This window comes from Choloepus didactylus, chromosome 9 (assembly GCF_015220235.1).
Source record: "Choloepus didactylus isolate mChoDid1 chromosome 9, mChoDid1.pri, whole genome shotgun sequence".
NCBI classification, from domain to species: domain Eukaryota; kingdom Metazoa; phylum Chordata; class Mammalia; order Pilosa; family Megalonychidae; genus Choloepus; species Choloepus didactylus.
This window is the reverse complement of record NC_051315.1, coordinates 79,472,467-79,491,708: the sequence shown is the minus strand read 5'-3', so window position 1 is coordinate 79,491,708 and position 19,242 is coordinate 79,472,467. Positions and strand designations below refer to the sequence as shown.

General features: G+C 34.3%; 1 protein-coding gene across 1 annotated transcript in view; it reads right to left on the bottom strand.

Annotated features, from left to right (window-relative positions):
• Positions 1 to 3,801, bottom strand: part of COL3A1 (collagen type III alpha 1 chain) — a 40,733-nt gene extending 36,932 nt beyond the window's left edge. Inside the window, exon 1 of the mRNA XM_037850028.1 lies at positions 3,600 to 3,801. Coding sequence (XP_037705956.1) covers positions 3,600 to 3,690 — 91 coding nt within the window. The 5' untranslated portion in view covers positions 3,691 to 3,801. The remainder of the gene's footprint in view (positions 1 to 3,599) is intronic.
• Positions 3,802 to 19,242: the final 15,441 nt, after the last annotated feature.

Genomic DNA, 19,242 nt, shown 5'->3' with positions numbered 1-19,242 from the left:
TGAGATGTTTAATTCCAGAAATATGCAGAATATTTAGATTTATTTACTTATTTGCATTTACATTATTTGATGTTGAATACTCTCCAGGTACTAAGGAAGTGCAAGGTATTGTGAATGAAAAACACAAAATTTTGAATCAGTGATACTTTATTTGCTTACAATTTAAATAATCACAGAACTGAAAATAATATATAGTTAAATCATATGCTGCTCAATCTCTTGTTTAAAAATATTGATTTACCAATTCAAAGTTGAGTATTATACCAACCAAATAAAAATATAACCTTCTGTCATCTTTGTAAATGCATTGTCTCATACATTTTCGAGTACAGTACACAGTTTTAGTATCTGCTTTTACTGACAAGTAGTTGCAAAAATAAGAAAATTCAGAGACTCTAAGTTTAATGCATGTTTTGTGTTGTCTCATTACCTAGGATTTAATAGAATTTTGGTTCTATTCTTAGCTATCATTTCCTATTTGAGTAATCTCATTAAAACACTGGGTACATATTGCAGAACTGCACTGGATATATGAGCAATTAGGTATTCTCTCCTCTGAAAGTACCATTGTTTCTAATGATTATCTGCTAGATTTTTTTTTTTTTTCATTAGTTCAGTTTGTTTAATTGTAGGGGAAATACAAAGCAGAAAGCCTGATTTTTACCTGATTGGTAATCAATTCTCTCTATAGACATAATATAAACAGACTCTTACAACATATGACAAGGAACTGATTCTCTGAAATTCCTCAAAATTAAAGGCCCATAGTTCTTTTTAGTGGAGTTGTAAGTGTAGCAAAATATAGATCTCAAACAATAGAGCATGTTTAACTAAAATAAAGTTTCTTTCCCTCCCTTAATGAAGCAATTTTGATTAGTAAAATCTACCCAATCTATCTATCTATCTAGTAAGCAGTGAGTGAAATACTTATATCAAACAAGAACTACATTAGAAACTTGAAAAATATTCCACAACTATTCATGTAAGGGATTTTGTAAATGGCCATAAAATGCAAGCTCATTTCCACAACATTTTTGAATAGTTGCCATTGTGTTTGTGTATGAGTATGAGGCAGCCTTCTGTCAATAATATATTCATTTCCTTAGGAAAGCAGTTTTCAATATTTAGAATTCACAGTTTAACATTTTAAAACACCATTTTAAAATACTCAATCCAGCTATGTAACATTGTTGGCATTAGTTATGTAAAACGGTAACTCGCTGTCAGCCACTAGGTGGCGCTTCCTTATGCTTAAACATTTTCATGTTTATAGACTACAGGAAATATGAAACAGACCACATTTCTCCATTCCTGGAATAAAAGACATAAACTAAATAGAACTTTCACTAACATGTAAAAAGACCAAAATCCTTTGTGAAGGCATGTTTTATAAAGCTCCAGAAATCTCCTGTGATTACACTAGAAGCTAGTGTTCATTAGAGCTGTGCTGTTTCTCTTTGGGCCTATTAGGGCAACTACTACTCAGAGGCCAAAACTCTATCTGACTGCTTTCAATGTGCTGTATATCTAGCCACTTCCTGTAACCTCCCCAAGACTTTTCCACCAGCAGAATTTTCTTGTATCATTGACAGGAAACAATAAGCTTAACAAAATGCCTTTCAATTCTTTTTAGCTCAGTAACACATAAATGTAAGGAGCAAAATTTCATGTCTGCTTAGTATTTTCTGCAGCTAAAGAGAAAAGGGGAGGAGGGGGAACCCACCTAGGTGATATAAAGGTAATGTAGACATCAAATGCCTTTTTCCCTATTCTAAAGTTGCATTAAAGAAGAAAAAGAGCCACAGTGCTTGTTAAACACTGTAACAGTTAAGGAACTACAAGTATTTTGTCAATATTTAGAACTAAAAACCAAATGTCTGTATTTTTTTTCCATAAATGAGAATACTTTTTTTCCAGGAACTATGAGAATACTTTTTTTTCCAGGAACTAGGAGAATTTAAAGGCTTAAAAAAGGCAAAAAGTCTTTATTGGGGTGAGGGTGGAAATCATTTGGTATCCTATTCAAAGTCTAGGAGTTGGAGCATTTTATAAGAGGTACAAGATAGGGAAGAAAGGGGATGATGGATAAGAGACAGGATTGAGTGTTCTAGGGAAAGAGAAGGGGAGGAAACAGGAGAGAAGAAAGAAAAGAGATGAAGGCTCAGAGAGGACACATGGGGATAAGAGGAAGGAGTGATGGATGCAGGCAAGAGGGAGGAGGAGAGTTAGGAGAAAGGAGCTTGCCTAGGAACGGGGTGGAGTAATGAGTGGAGGAAAGGAGAGGAGGAGGACATCTAATGGCGCCAAAAAGGGTGGACAGATAAGAGGGAGGGGCAGGGAAGGGAGTACAGGAGAAGGGGGGAGTCAAAAGAGAATGAGAGATGAGGGTGTTTCTTTTCTTTTGTGGCTGTGGGCTGCATATAACTCCGAAGAAATACCATTGGGTGCCTCCCCTCCCAACTTACATATATTACCTGTGAGGACACCAAAGATATTTGATATAAAACAATTAGTCTATGCATTAGTATAGTATATAGTGTTTGCCAAAACTATAGATGTAAAATGTAAACATTTTTGATTATGTGCAAACAGGAAATGATGTGTAATGATTTCTTCTAGCTATCTTTAAATTTAGCATGTAAATATTTCTGTGAAGTTGTCTACACCAATGTGTCATATTGTCATGACTGTGAGGGTCAAATCAATTAATAGAAATATTTTCACATAATCAGATAATGAGACAAAAGTTTTTGGAGAAATCAGAATTTGAAAACCATTACATGCATTTATTAGAAAATATGGCAAATCAACATTTTGAAGTCAAACATACTAATACTTTTACCTTGTTTGCAGAAAAGTCAAAACATTCCTATTGAAAATATATTTCAAAAACATTCTCTTCATTAATACAAATGCAGTTAAAAAGCAGAGCATGCAGAGAATACTAGACCCTTAACAATACACAAATGGAAAATATGCTTTAATCAACCATGCAAGTGCTTGAAACAGTATAAAAACAGGAATGATAAAATGTTTTTAACAGTTTGACTCCATTTAAAGAATGTTAGCAGATATTAATTCATTGCCATTTACAGAAATATATTAACGATTTTAATAATGCATAATATTTTCCTTTAGACTGTTTTAAACCATGCTGATTTTTTAAAAAATATGTTTTCTATTGGGAAAACAATGCTCAATAGTCTATCCTCACAAAGAATCCAGCATACAAAGGAGAACATAAAAGTATTACAAGAAACCAGTAACTTCCAGACTGCTTAGGGAAGGATTCCAAGATGTTAACCACTCAGGAGGGTAGTCTTTTAAAAGTCATTTAAAAAGTTTCCAGTGCCTTTAACATGAAAATAAGTTAGAATGAGGACATTTTTCCTAAACAACCAGAGAACTTTCAAATGCACAAATGACAGTAAATTTTTAAACAAAGGTAAAAAAGCACTATCACGGTCAGCTGAATGTTTCACAATTGGGAGCTATAGAGGAGATTATCTTTTAGGAGACTGATTTCCTCCTTTATCCATTTCTAAGAAGAAGTAAAGACAAAAACCCCCCAAAGTTTCTTGAAATCCGCACCTACTCACCTTCCAGGGCCTGTTGTTGTTGGGCCAAAATAACAGTAGGATGAAGCAGAGCAAGAAGTAACCAGGTCCCCTTTTGCACAAAGCTCATCATGTCTAAATATCAGACATGAGACTCTTTGTGCAAAAAGGAGAAAAGAAAAGCAGTTCAAAGTAGCACCATCAGTTGTTCCCTGCCCTTCAGCACCGGGCCCGTCATAAAACTCAGCCACTGAGATTCCTTTGCTTTGGCCTTAAATAGGAAAAAGTTTGGCTTCTCTCACTTTCCAGCCCCTTTCTGAAATATGAGAGCAGCACCCATCCCCTTAGCAGTAAAAGAAATGATTAATATTTCTTTTTCCCTTATAGAAGACACAAACCACAAAGTAAGAAAAATAGCACATCTGGAGCTTGTGTGTCTCTGCTTATGTATAAATGTATCACATATTTTAATCCTATATTTGTTTGTATAACTTATGAATATATATTGAAATGCTCTGCCTTGTTTTAATATAAGAATTAAATGTATGTATTTTTTATTTTCCCTAATAACACTAACAACTACATAATTGTGAGAAATTGCTTGAAGCCATTTCTTGGGTTCTAGTAATTTGCAAACATTATCTTGCTAGAAAGATTTTTAAATTGGGATTTTGCCAGAATCCACTCAAACTCAATTTAAATAGGGAACTGTAAGAGATTAACTGAAAGAAAAGCCTCTTTTTGTCCTTTCCTCTCATCCACCCACACTGGATATTGGAAGTTAAATTTCAGGCAAATGTCAAGACTAAGTATCTGAACTATGTTTGAATGGCATCCTAAAAGTTAGATACTCATCTATAGTTGTTTCCATGTCTCACAAATTTCTTTAGCAAGCCAAATAGTGCTTTCTTATGAGATTTCCACTTTTTACGCTGCTTGTGAAATCAGGAAAAGATTTTTCTGGAGAAAATTCAGCCTTTTCATGTCTTGACTTTGTAAGAAACTGGAAAAGAAATGGCTTAGCACATGGTGTGGCAAAAGTACTAGAAGAAAATCTCATTTTCTCCGGACTAGTACAAATATTTCTAAATTTGGATATTCAAATATATAGTCTCTAAGGCCTCATCAACATAGCTCTCAAATGTATTTCTGGATGCAACTGCAAATTCTGGGTCATATTTGAAAGAAGGGCAAATACCATTTGCAGGTGTTCAATAAATCTCTGCAGGAAAAATATGCTTTTCCACAGCCTAGTAATCAAGGTCTTTATATCCTGATCATCAGTCTCAGATTTCTTCATTCATCTATACATTTTACCATGGGCCCCTCAATTTTAGTCAAAGTGACCTGCATTTAATTTTCTATGCATAATGTAACCATGACTATCTCCATGTGTGTGCACATAAAATTCTCCCCACTTCACACCAGTTCATTGACTTCACTTCTCTTAAGACTGAACTCAAAACTTGCCTCGTTAGGGAAATCATCTCCTTAAAGCCAGTTTTCATCTTTCTCTTTTTCTAAATTTATGTTAGTCGATTTTTATTCAATTCATGTTGCATGTGTTTTCCCAGGTATACAGTTATTCTATAAGCATGAATAGATACTGGTACACTTGCCTCCCTATATTGCTAGTTACACAGAGCACTGCCCAAGATGTCCCAATGTGGATGACATCATCTGGTGACAGGAAAAGAGAACTGGTTGGACCAATCACTTGTGCATCTTCTGATTTTAAATTAGAAAGCCACTACTTGAGATGAAAAGCAGACTACTGAATGGTCATGAGCATAAACTTTTCTATTGGACCATAGTGCAGATGTTGGGCAAAAAGACTATGTACATCTTTCTATCCTTCAGTCACCTGCATTCTATATTTTTAAATTTTATTTTTCCTGTCTAAAAACCAATTCAGAAACATGACTAGATTTTTCTTATGGTAATATTTCCAGCTACATAAAAATTCATATGCTTATGTTAGATAGACTTCTCTTATAGTTTTAGGTGGCCAATAAAAATTGAAAGTTATTGAATTTCCTAGTTGAAATTCTTCCCCAGCATGAAAAATTAGATGTGTGATTTTTAAAATAATGCTTTATAGATAATTCAGGTATTTTTCATGAGATAAATTCATGCTTGATGCATGCATTTAAAAAAACTTAGCTGATATTTTGCACACAAAGGCTTTGGTATTTGTTAAAATATTTAAGAGAGACCTGGAGAATTCAAATTCAAGAATTTCCAATTTACCATTCTTCATTACCCCAAACATGTTATAGTTGAAGATCTTGCACAAGGATCCTTTGCAATGTGAGTCCAAGATCCTATTCTTCCTCTCTTGTCAAAGTGCCTTCTGATATGGTGTTGAGATGGGTGTGGATTTGAGCTGGGATCACAACTGGGTGGCATACACACACTGGTGAATCCTATTATGCAACCCAGGAGCTGACGTCGTCATAGGAATTTAGAAAAACATTTCTTTCTATACCTCTTTGCCTTTGCTGATATTTAACAGGACACATAGTCATGTCATTTTGCTCTCGGGACTGCGTTTGGAGTTTTAACATGAATTTAAACACCTGCACCAACTAAAGCACTGATTACTCTGGCTCTCCTTCAACAAAGAGAGTACTGGAAAGATGAGCCAAAACAAGGGAGTGGTAGATTGTCAACCAAAAATTTAAATCTTTTCCAGTTCAGTGGAAAATGGAACTTGGGGGAGATGCACAAGCACAGCTGTGATTAACTCAGTAGGCCAGTGAATGTCAGCAGTGCTCTCCACAAAAGCAATAAGAAAATCAATTATCTCCTTCATGAAAAAAAACATGGAGGAGCAGAATTTCTCTCTCTCTCTCTCTCTCTCTCTCTCTCTCTCTCTTTCTCTCACTCTCCTCTTCTTTCTCTCTCTCCCTTGTTAGACTGATTCATGCATGATTTTCTTTTTCTAGCTTAGGAGATGCTTTATTTGTTACAGATATTTTCTGTAAGATTTCAAATCACTGTAAGACCATTTAAAAATGACACTATGCACTTAAAAATACACTGAATCTATAGCAGAATTGCAGTCTAAAATAGGATAATCTACAATACAATTTTAAAATACAATGTGAATATTCTCTGCTTTTATTAGGGAGGTGGATCAATTCACTCAGCTTACATGGGTGAAATGACATATGGAGGGTTATGCTCTCTTTAAAGGAATTTGAACAAATACCAATATAAGTGGAGTAGAATCAGAAATTCAGTTGAACATGTAATGCTGTAGTTGAAGGACCTGGGATTATCTAACAATAGATATTTCCAAGATTAAGGCAATGACATTGGAAGTAGGACATGATAGTCAAGTGTGTGAGCAATTACTACAAACGATTCTTCAAGGTCATTTAATTTGCCCCCTTATTTTTGTTCCTGTAGAATTATACTGAAAACAACTTCTTGTTAGCCTGGAAGTTCTACTTTTCACAAGACTCAAATTCCCTTGACATTTAGCAAAACAAAATGTGTTACAATGTGCTCAGTTGAGAGACACTACATATCTCTCTTCCTATCTATCATTTTTCTTTCATTTGCTGTAAACTTGAAGTTCTGCATTTGTATCCTTGTATATGTAAGCTGAAAATAACCCCAAGATTGAACAGAAAGTTCAAAGAGGTTACACAACTCTCAAAATTACTCACCGGAATTGGAATTAAATGCCACATTTTCCGAATATTTTTGCCATGTTTCTCGCTTGGATTAGTCACTGATTGTGGTAACAATATTTTTATGCAATTTAGGAATTGGGTGAATACAAACTTGGCACTTAAGTTTGTATTTTTAAAGTGTGCATTATAAAAGGATGCAGAGAAAGGATAAGGTTGTGGCGTTAATGGCCAATTTTTAAAAAACCACTCTTCTGATTTTTGGCTCATCATGGATCTTTGGGTAATTTTCAGTATTGCTATAAAAAATATTAAGTAAACACTCCTAGTTTTTACTAAATGATGATAAAGTGCAATCTTAGAACACTCAAGAAAATTCATGTGTCTATGTATGTGTGTTTATATATATATGTATACATTCATATACTTTTAAAGGCTGACAAAGATTTGAGCAAATAAAATTCCTTGGAAACTGCCATAATATTCATGTAAGGATGATTTGTAATTGTTAAAACAATTGTTCTCCACATAAATGTATCTATCAATGTATTTGCTCTTATGTGGATATAAACCTGCCAGATGAAATTGTATTTACTTAAAAGGCAACTTAGAGAAGGGGAAAGAGTACTGACCAGCATCTGTCAAAGTTTCTGAAGTATTGTAGCCTTATCTTTCTGATACTTAAGTTTTAGTGATTATTTTATTTGCATCATCATTATAATTATATTTGAAAATTCATAGAAAATTGGAATTAAGTTCATCATTTAACACAACTCATCCCTGAACAGTGTGATTTTTTTTTAAATCAATTTTTCTGCAAGGATGACACAGAGGTGGGTTGCAACATCTTGTAGGAGTTCCCTATTGGGTCTTCAGTTAACTTAATCATTCTTATGCTGTAAATCCCACTAGACTCTATCAAATGTAATTTGTCATCTGAGTCATTCTTAGGAATTTTCAGCAATATCCAACACAGCTGCAATAGCTCTTCAAATGTAGACAACACTGTCTGAAGATAAAAAAGAGGACCCAGATCAGAATCTTCTGACAGAAGCATGAAATAGTTCAAAGCCAAACCAACTGAATTTGAATGCTTCAGCCAGACTGATCTTAATTTCTAACAATATTCCTTATATCCAGATATTCAATTGATGTCCAGATTTAGGATCTTTTAAAGCAAGTAATTCATAAGGACACAGAAATTGAGATCCTCACCAATTCCCCTCCCCCAAAATAAATGGAAGTAAAAATGATTTTTCTATGTTTAAATTAATCATGGCTTTTAATCCACATAGATAAATCCTCTTCAGGTCGGCACTCTTGGTCATTTAAAAAAAATATATATTCTGCTTGTCTGAAGACTTTGTTTTTGTCTATACATCAAATCATGTTTAAAGAAGCTCTATATTTAGGTATGTTACAGGTCAATGGAAAAATACCAGTATCAAATTATTGGTGGAAGGGGTTTGTGACAAATGCGCTTCTTCTGTTCTTAAGGATCTAAGTGTTGCCCTCTGGAGTGTTGGCTTTCATGTGACAATGCCCAGTTTAGATTTTATTTATATATGTATTTCTGTACTCATTTTATGTGTGCTTATAGAACTTCCTTAAAAACATTTCTTACACTCAACCTATTTTAAAATTATGCGGAATAGTCTCTGCATAGTCCAAGCACACTCCCTTGTGCATAGTAGGTATATACTGATAAATGTAAAACAGAATGACTGGTTAGAATGTTAGTACTTAAAACATTTTGTGTTTAACAATACAGGCATTCCATAAAGATTTATACAACCCAACCAGGAATCAGCCTCTACCCTTCACCATTTTACAGATGTTAGATGCATTTTATGAAGTGATTAATGAAAATAAACCACTCCAAGTGGAAAGTTTCCACACAAACATTGTGCCATCTGGATTACACAAAGTGCTAATTTCTGGATGATGATACTGAATAGATTAATATTATTTTATTTCCATTTGCTCAAGTCCATCCACCCTCTCTGTTCCCCAACTCCAGTCTAATTTTGGAGGCTAAGCACTCTTTTAGATAATTCCTGATATGCAATTCAACCTGATTCAAGCACTTGCCTGATTCTTGGCAAACTGGATGGTCTTCATTTTCCAATACCTCACCTATATTTATTTACTTGTTTGTTCATGCCATGCTTGTGTCTGAAATGATCTTTCCTATTTTCCTATACTTGACTGTCAAGACTCAGTCCAAAAATCACCTAATTTACGGAATCTCTCTAATCCTCCCTGCTGAAATATACTCCTTCTCCTCCTCTATCCTCCTTCATCTATACCTTACCATGGCTCTTAGGATCCTTTCATCTATAGCCGTTTATTTCCCTAATTAGACTGAATGCTACTCCAGTGCAAGATTCAGGTTTGTTCATCGCTTCATACCCCAAAGTAGCTATTAACATGCCTTGCATATAGTAGGCAATTAATAAATATGTAATGACATGTCATTTAAAACATGAAACACATAACAACGCAAATGCATGTGAAATAATACATTTTCTTTGTAGCATTTAGAACTCATGTAATTTTCCAATAAGCTAATTATTCCCAGTATTTTCTTTACTCTGACAAAGGAAGGTCATTCTTTCCAGCATAGAAAGTCTCTGGATTTATAATGGATTTTTTAAACTTCCAGATGTTATGTATTTATTTCTAAAATAGAAAAAAATAAACAATAAAACTGGTTAGCAAACAAATTGAAAGCAGTCGAACTCTGTTTACCACAAGTATCACAAGCAAGAGATCACAAAAAAGACATAATTTGCAAAATGAAAAAAAAAAAAAAAACAGGTAATTTGCCAAGGATTATAGCAGAGAATGGCAGAAAAGTTAAAAGTTAATTTCAAAATGAACTGAAATCATTGAACTATAAAGCATCACATTTTTAATCTGTACTTTTAAATAAAAAATACCACATACCGAAACTTTTCCAACATCCCAAACAGAAATTCTGTACCAAGTGCACATTAATGGATGGTGATAATGGTAGCACAACATTGTGAATGTAATTAACACCACTCAACTATATATTTAAATGTGGCTGAAAGGGGGAAATTTTAGATTGTAGATGTGTTGCTAGAATGAAAATTGAAACAAAACAACAACATAGGACTGTACAACACAGTGAGCCCTAACGTAAACTATAGACCAGAGTACAATTATAATAATACTCTTTCATCAATTGTAACAAAAGTACCACATTAATGCAAGGTGTTAATAATAGGGTAGTATATGGGAACTCTACTTTATGCATGATTTTTTTGTAAACCTACAACTTCTGTATGAAAAAAATTTAGACCATATAGATGTATATCATGAGAAACATGCTTCAAAGAGTTCTCCAATGTTTTGGTTTAAATGATTTTCACTTCTCTAAACTTAATTTCTTTATAGTAGAAATTTTAAAAAAGGAAAAAATAATGCAAAATATCAAACCAAAGTAATGACATTTCCCTACCCTCCACAAACACAAACACCCACACGTAGAAATATGTAAGACAAATGTTTAAGCCATTGTATTTTATTGTTCAATTTATTGGTTATAAATTTCTTGGGGAATTGTGGAAACTTCAGTCTGCTTTGTTGAGTATGCAATGGAGTACAAAGAAGTCAGGTTATATTAGTTAAGACGTCTCCATTTGTGCAAGAATTAGAATCCATTTCTTGGTTATTAGGGGCAAGGTTAGATGCAAAGTGGGCAGCTGTGTTGACCTAGATTCAGCCTGAGTTCTGTCATTCTTGATTGCTGCCTGGTGTCTAGCAGTCACTCCTAAGATTTCAGTGAGGGTGTGGTTGACAGTGGTAGGTCAACAGCTGAAGGTCAGTAGCTGGAGGCAGTATGTGACCAAACTGGGAAGGATTGTGTGAAAATTCCCTGGCCCTCTGGCTTTCCCATCTAGAAACTGTGCAAGAAATACACTTTTATGGTGGAGATTAGAAGTAAAAACAAAACAAAACAAAAACAGAAACTTGTTTGTTAGTTATTAGGTTTGAGGATTGAAATGAATAGCAAAAAAAGGCTCTTGAATTATTTTACCATACTAACCAGTTACTATTTCCTATTCAAAATGTGATCAAGAGCTGATGGACCTTATGTAATCAGATAGATTTGATGGGGAAAAGAGGAGGGGATACATCGTGGGAGATCCCACATAAGTGAACATCGGGTTGAAAGGAGTAATTTTTTATCTGCACTTTTTGCTATAGCAAACACCAGAGCAAAATATGTCCAGACAGTCATTTGGGACAGCATGACACACCACTGGAAAAACTGATGTCAACTGCAAAATTACAAGAAAAGTAAAATCATTGTTGAAGCCACGTTAGCATGCCCTGCTCAAAATTATGTCTGATTCTCTAGACACTTCTTTTGGATGATTCCCCAAAACAAAAGCAGAGAAATTACATAAATGGTTTCCCAGGCCAACTTTTCTGATTTAGTGGGCTGAAAGTTGCTTGCAGTGTTTCTCCAAGGAGGGTATTCAGGAAAATTCTTAGGGGTTGTGGATACTGGAATTTCATCAAATCATTAATGATTGCAGCCACATTAGTTAGCAAAATCCTTCCTAGATGTTAATAAGAAACAGTGAGGAGTGAACCAGAGGAAACAACAGCAGTAACGACAGCCAATCAACACTTCTGGTGTCAATATACACCCATCATTTTGTTTGCTTTCTTTGTTTTTCCTAGCATTTCAACGGTGTGGTTAAATTTTCTTCCTTGGCTAAAAAAGATAGAAATAATGCCTCCCATTTCCTCCTCTCAACAGTTTAGGCTTTGGAGAAATGAGCTTAAGACATAGGATTTTAAAATATTGAAGAATGCCAAAATATGGACCATATTAAATGACCAGGTTAATAGATTTTCATGATTTTATTTGTTTATTATGATAAATTACATGTTTATTCATAATTGTTATTTTTGGGTTCCTGCAAGGCTGTAAATTCCAAGGGGAAGGGGCTGTGCCTGTTTTGGTGATTGCTGTATGTCTGTAACCTGACACATCATCTGAAACAGCATGCACTCAGTAAGTAACTTGGTCAATGGGATGCTGAGAATCTAGTCCAATAGCAATGATTCAAAGTTTCTTGGAAATTAATAATTTTTCCAGTCTAATTTACGTAATTTAAATTTAAATTGAAGGGCTCCCAATTCTCAACCTCCAATGGTGGTTTTGTAAGAAAACCATCACTTTAGAATGAAAGTGTCCATCTGTAAAGTCTTGTGACATTTTTCTTCATTCCCTTTTTTTTTTGACTCCTCAAATTAAATCCCTGCCAAGTGAAAGAAACCCAAGGAAACTCAAATAATTTGCCAGAGGCAAGTTTATTAACATTTTCCCAAAGCTTATCTTCTTTGAGCTATTTATTTTGGATCACTAACCAAGAGATAATTTTTTTTTAAGTTTATATGGAAAGGCTTGGCCTATAAATGTTAGTTTGCATGGATAAAGGCAAGGAATGGGGTTAAGTGAGGGAGAGAATCTCCCCCAATTAGAATACTCTCAGAAATTATACTTGACTATGCATTTTAAGTAGTTAGCCCTAAACTTATTAAGTAGAGTGCTTTAATCATCTCAAAATAAAATATAAAAAATATTAAATATCCAATGCCTAATGTAGTTCCTGGCACATCAGAGGTGCCTGGTAAATATCTGTTTAATGAATGAATTGTGGAATGGGCTTGCATGCTTCAGTGTCATTAACATGAAAAAAATTGCTATCATGGAAAAATAATTGTAGATAATAATCAATAATTAAAGCAATAACAATCCATACTACTACTACTAATAATAATAATGATAAAGCAATTCTTATGTAGTGCTTACTATGTGCCAGCCCTGGCACATAACCCTATGTGCACATACAACTGAGGAAACAAATATACTTGCCTAAGATCACACAAAATAATTGGCAAAACCAAGGTTCAAATCCAGAAAGTGTGGTTCCATAACCTGTTCTTCTAGTCACCATATACTATGTTGCATTTAGTAGCCCTAAATCCTTTTTAAAAACATGCAATAATATAACACGGAAAATGTTTTTATTAAACATATCAGAAACTATGTGTCCAATGAGTGTTTTCCTCTGCAATGTAATAAATTTGAGCAACTATATTTAGTCCAGTATTTTCTCAACACTCAAAAGTGAACTGTATTTGTTTGAAACATATTATTTTGAATATGACTAGTGGTAGATCTGTCGTATTTTTTTTTAACAGACAAAAACAATTTTTTGCAATTTCTGGTGAATAAACAGTATTAAAGAAAAGTTGTGTGACATTGAATCACAAATGAAAATGAATCTGCAAGGTAATGATTTCAATTTTCTTGTATATCTCCTAAAAAGATTTTATAAGTAAACCCCTTAGAGAAGATTCAAAAGTATTTTTGAAAAACTAATGTGAGTAATCAAAGATGCATTCTTTCTGTTATGTTTATAAAAAAGAAGAGTAGAACAGAACAGAAAAGAAGAAAAATTCACTACTCTATGGAATTTAAAATTCACGGGAAGAGCCCTTTTAAACTATTGTCTTGGATGGAGATGGTGTGAAGTTCTATCTGAATTTTAAATCCTATTTTTCTTTTCCTCAGAAACTGGACAATCCAAGTTTTGTGGTAGTCAGTATCAAATTTGGATTAGCTAAGAAGAATCAGAAAATGAAAAATTAGGCTTTCCCTCCCCTCAGGGCTTGTCCACGTTGTAAACAGTACAAAATGATCCCATCCTGACAGTGTAGGAATGAATACAGTTTCCAATAGAACTTACATATGTGGCAGACAGCTGTCCCAAAATGACATACTTAGGCAAATCTTTCCAAAAGGTTCATAGATTTTTGTGTACAGCTCTATTCTCTAGACTTTCCAACATTTCTCAGGTTGGCCTTCTCTTTATCACTTTATCACTTTTTCAAAGGTGAGCTTGATTAACTTTCAGTTTCTTCAAAGGAAATATTTTGCTTCAAAAAACATTTTTATTTTGATATACATGTTTACTTAGTGTCAGGAAGCATTTCAAGAACATGATGAATGGTTAAACTGGGAAACATTGTGTATTCTTAACAGTTAAATATCAAAGCAACTAACTAAATTCTAATTTTTATTATATTTTATTCTTTTACTTTAATCATTTGATAGATGTGACACTTGCCCTCATTTTTAGATTTGGGTTTCAAGGACCTCTAAATATTGCCTTGAAATTACTCTCCAACAATTCACGCTAGTGACTCTAGGTAGATAGTAGTATCTAATTGATGGTCCAAATGTTTCCATTTGATTAGTTAATTATGCTTTTCAAATACTTTCTTTGTCCAAGACACCACACTGAACTTGTTCGGGTATAAAATGGAAAAGTAGTGTACAATCTCTAGATTTAAAGAGACTATAATCTCCTTAATCTTAGACAGGACATTGCCTAAACTTGGCCTAAATGACCTCACTTGTGAAATGATGAGGTTAAACATAACTGGATTATGACTTATTTTGGTTCAAACATTCAATGACTTTCTAAAAATTATAAATTATATAGTGGGCTTTTATGTCTAATAAAAAAGAAGTTTCGATTGTCCACTTAAATTTGCTTCTCTCCCTTATAATACGTTTATGTCTATAGACAAATTACTGTTTTCCAAACAGCACCCATAGTAACAGTTTCTTCTGTTCTGTAGGTTTTAAAAAAACTTAATCCTTTTCCACAGAACACATAATTGTAAAACAGAGGTAAATAGAACCATTTTTTTAAAAAATTTATATCACACATGAAGTTATCCTCAGTTGTGAAATTTAAATGAGCAAGTAGTTGGGTTACTTCTTTCTCTCTAGATCAGATATGTGACAGATTTTCCCTTAAAAGTCAAATTAGAAATTTTTATTTTAAAATAGAGGATCATACGTATTCTGGCTTAATTCTTTGTTGTGCTATTTATTTTGTATTGCTTGAGTTCATTATTTTTTTCTTTTAGAATAACTCACGTAAGTGAGAGGTTTAATTTTGAATAGGAAGCTTCAAAATGAAGCAAAAAGCCTACAGGCTCTAATTAATGGTGGATGATATCTATTTTTTTCATTTTGCAGTTTAGTGCAATAAGCCTGGAAAAGGGAATTAAGAAGCTCATTTTCTTATTCCAACCATAATATTTCTGACTGCCATAATTACACTGTTCCTTTATTAAAGGGGAGGGAGTGAATAATAATTCTAAATATTGAGAAAATGATTATACCAAGACATTGAGGAAATTCAAAAATTAAAAAATGCAGGTAGTGTGTGTGTATTTTAACAGTATTAACCACTTATTAAATATTAAATATACAGACTGTTATTATTCATGATCCAGAACTGCCAGGGTGGTTGCTCTATTCTTGATAGCTTTTGAGTTGTCAGGTATATTTTTCATCTAGCTGTCACATTGTTTTATTTTTCAGACCTAGCAATTGAGTCTGATTCATATTGTCCTATAGACGACTCAAGATTCTGTTTGCATGCATTCTTCAGGCATTGCTAATCAAATGCTTCATTCTGGCATAGAAAAGTACAGACAACAATGTAATTATTATTTGTGAAGAGAAGAGTGAATGTACTAATAAATGATACAGTATAAATTTCAAAACTACTACCCTGCAATTGGACAATTCCACATTTTAATAAGTGATAGCATTAAAATTAAAAGAAAAATCCCAGAATGTTGTGTTGGTAGGCCTACATCAACTTAATAAAGTTGTGCAAGGGATAAATGTAAAAGCATTCATAAGCTATTGTTTGCACCAAGAATGGGTTGAAGGGATATATGGCTGCACAGTAATAGGTGATGTGAAAAAAAAAAGTAAATAAGTTTTAGTTGATTCTAACAGAGATTCCAACTGCTGAATTAATGCATGCCTTCATTCATGTACTAAATGTATATTTATTGACAGCCTATTATGTGCTAAACATTATGCTGGGTACAGGGAATAGTGATGAAACAGACATGATCCATGCCTTCAATGCGTCTGCAGTATAGTCTGGAAGGCTGGCAAATAACCAAGTAATTTTGACTTGGAGTGATAACTGCAATGATAAAAGCAATACAGAAATGTGTAGAGGGTACATGACCAAGTCTATTGGGGTCAAGATGGGTTTTCCAGGGGAAGTGATGCCTAAGATAATCTCTCTCCCACAAAGAAAAATCTTCTTATTTCCCTTGTTACACCCAGATTTCAATCTTGACTTGCACAATAACAATCTTGCTACCCTTCTCCCTCCTCTATACTATCTGGAAAATTGAATATATTACAATTTCTAGCTTTCTCAACAATCCAAAATAGTCTTAAGAATGTAAAATTGGGCAATGATAGTATTTGGGAGCCAAATAGGTTTCATAATAACTCCTCCTCCTTGATGAGACAAATTGAGTTACTTTCAGGTTGCATACACAACAGGTTTTTTATGAGATAAAGTAGGAAAGAGGATAGATGAACTCTAAAAGTGTTTATCTTTTTGAGTCCCAGATCAAAAGTCCTATATCCTCAAAGCATTCAAAGTTGAAGAAAACACATCTATAAGCCACTAGCCTCTGTACATACCCTATTATGTTACATAGCACCGCCAATATCGTTTATCAGTAAGAGAGATGTTACTTTACACACTACACTCTATTAAAGGAGTTAGGTGATTTTGTAGTGCATTTGAGAAATAGTTCATTTAAATGGCTAATTTGGGAGTGTTGTAGATATCATTTATCTTAAGCTCCATTTTCCCTTTTCTGCAGTTTTTACACCTTCCTTGGGTGTCCTTCCCCCTCTTACTATGGCTTTAACAACCAACAGATACTGTTGGAACCCTGGGCTCACTCCTGCCTCAGGGCTTTTGCACTTGCTAGTCCCTCCATCTGGATCATACTCACATGCTTCAGGGTTTTGCTCATCCCAGTGAATACTTCGTACACTGGGCCATTTAAATGCACATACCCTTACCAGCACTCTTCTTTCTCTTTCCTGCTCTATTTTTTTTCTCGCCATTTATGATTTGCTGATACACTATTTACTTATTTTTCAGTTATTGTCTCTACCACTAGATTATAAGTTCCATGAAGACAAAGATATTTGTTTTGTTCTCTGCTGTAGCTCCAGCACCTGTAACAGTCCAAGTATTGGGCATGGTAATTCCTCAGTAAATATTTGTAAAACGAATGAACAAATAAATCCCAAGCACTTACTTTACCTCTGGCATCTCTCCTAAGTGCCAAGACCATCTAACTTCCTATTGAGTACATACACTTGGGTGTTTCACTGGCAACTTAAATTTCATGTGACCAAAATTGAATTGATTATTTCAAATCCATCCACACAGGGAACGTCAGTATGGTCCACCTCTTGCCCGAATTTGGGTATTGTTCTCCTAATTTCTAGTCCTGCTTCCAGTATTTATTTTTTCCAAAATCTATTCTCTGCATTGTCTCTTGAGAAATTGTTCTGAAATGCAAATCTGATCCTACCACTCACCAAGTTATAATTTGTCAATACCATTTCAGCACCACTAGGATAAAAACCTACCCTTAAGAAGGGTTACCTGGGCCGCCTTCTTCTGACTTTCTCTCCTGTTTCATCTTCCAAAACTTCAGTCTTCACTCTGACAATCTTGAATTCTTTTAAGCTCTGCAAACTTGCCATATAAACTCTGCTTGATACCTCTTCTTACAACCCACTTTGCCAGGCTCTCTCCTACCCATTCTTCAGTGGTCAGGTGGCCCCGCTCAGGCAAGCTTTCCCTGAGGCATAGAAGAGAGGTCAGTTGTTCCTGGTAAGTATCCACATTGTACTTGCACTTTCTCAAAGCAGTCATCACATGTTACTGAAACTAATTATTCCTCTGTGCTCCTTATCAGAGTCTAAGTGCCGTGCAGAGACATCTTGTTTGTCTTGCTCACACCTAGCTTCCTAGAGCTTAGCATAGTGCCTAGCTAATGATATTCACTTGATATTTGCTGAAAAATAAAAAAAAGAAAGGACAAGAAAGAGAGAATGAATGGAAGGGGAAGAGTAAAACACAGATATTAGACTTTATTCTCTCCTTAAAGAGGACAAGCACAGATTACCCATAGAAATAAATTTTCTTATATTCCAATTTATTAATTGGATAATAAATACATGTCTAAATTGCAACAGAAATTTATTCCCTAGTTCATAGCAGATACTACATAAATATCTGTTAAATAGGACGAAAGACTGTTTCTCTTTGCAGTCAGATAAGAGGTAATCTTTGTGAATATAGATGGCTGATTGTTAACAAAATCTACTCAGTTTCAATGAGAACATTCAAAATGCCCTGCAGGAGGGACATGGTCCATTCAGCCCAGTCTTCGCCCTGAGACTGAGAGTGACTGCTTGGGTAGAAGTGGGTGTGAGAACTCTCAGAAGCCATCTCACAATATGATGGATTTTCTAACAAAGTAATTCTAAATTAACTGCATTATCATCCATCTATTCCTCAAAGCCATTATTAAATTGCTTACATCTTTAGTCAATATCAACTCTTGGGCCATAAACTTCCAAAAGTTATTAGTCACTGTGTTACATAACTGTTCTCAATTGTTCTAAAACTACCTTTTCAAAGTTTTCTGGGGTCCCCAATATCTCCAGACTTCCCAATCAAACCCAGTCACTAAATATTCAGCCTCCCCACTCATTTCCCCTAATTTTGATCAAATGTCTTATTTGCCCATGTCTTTTAAGAACATAGAAGAAAGTATTTCCAAATATCAATCTACATGGAACTGGAAGTGGTGCTACAGTTAAAGCAAGGTGGACCCTGATAGATTTATATTCCAATAAGAAGTTTTTTATTTGTCTACTCCTCTCCAAACTGCAAAACAACCATTTTGAAACAAAATTGGAAATGTAGGTGAAGAAAAAGGGTGGAACCCATTTGAGCTTGAGAAACTACTGCCAAGACCATGTGTATTGATTTTTCTTTGCCAAAATATGATTGCCATCTTTCAGAACTTTGTTGAGGATTTGGATCCATCCCTTTGCTGACTCTGCC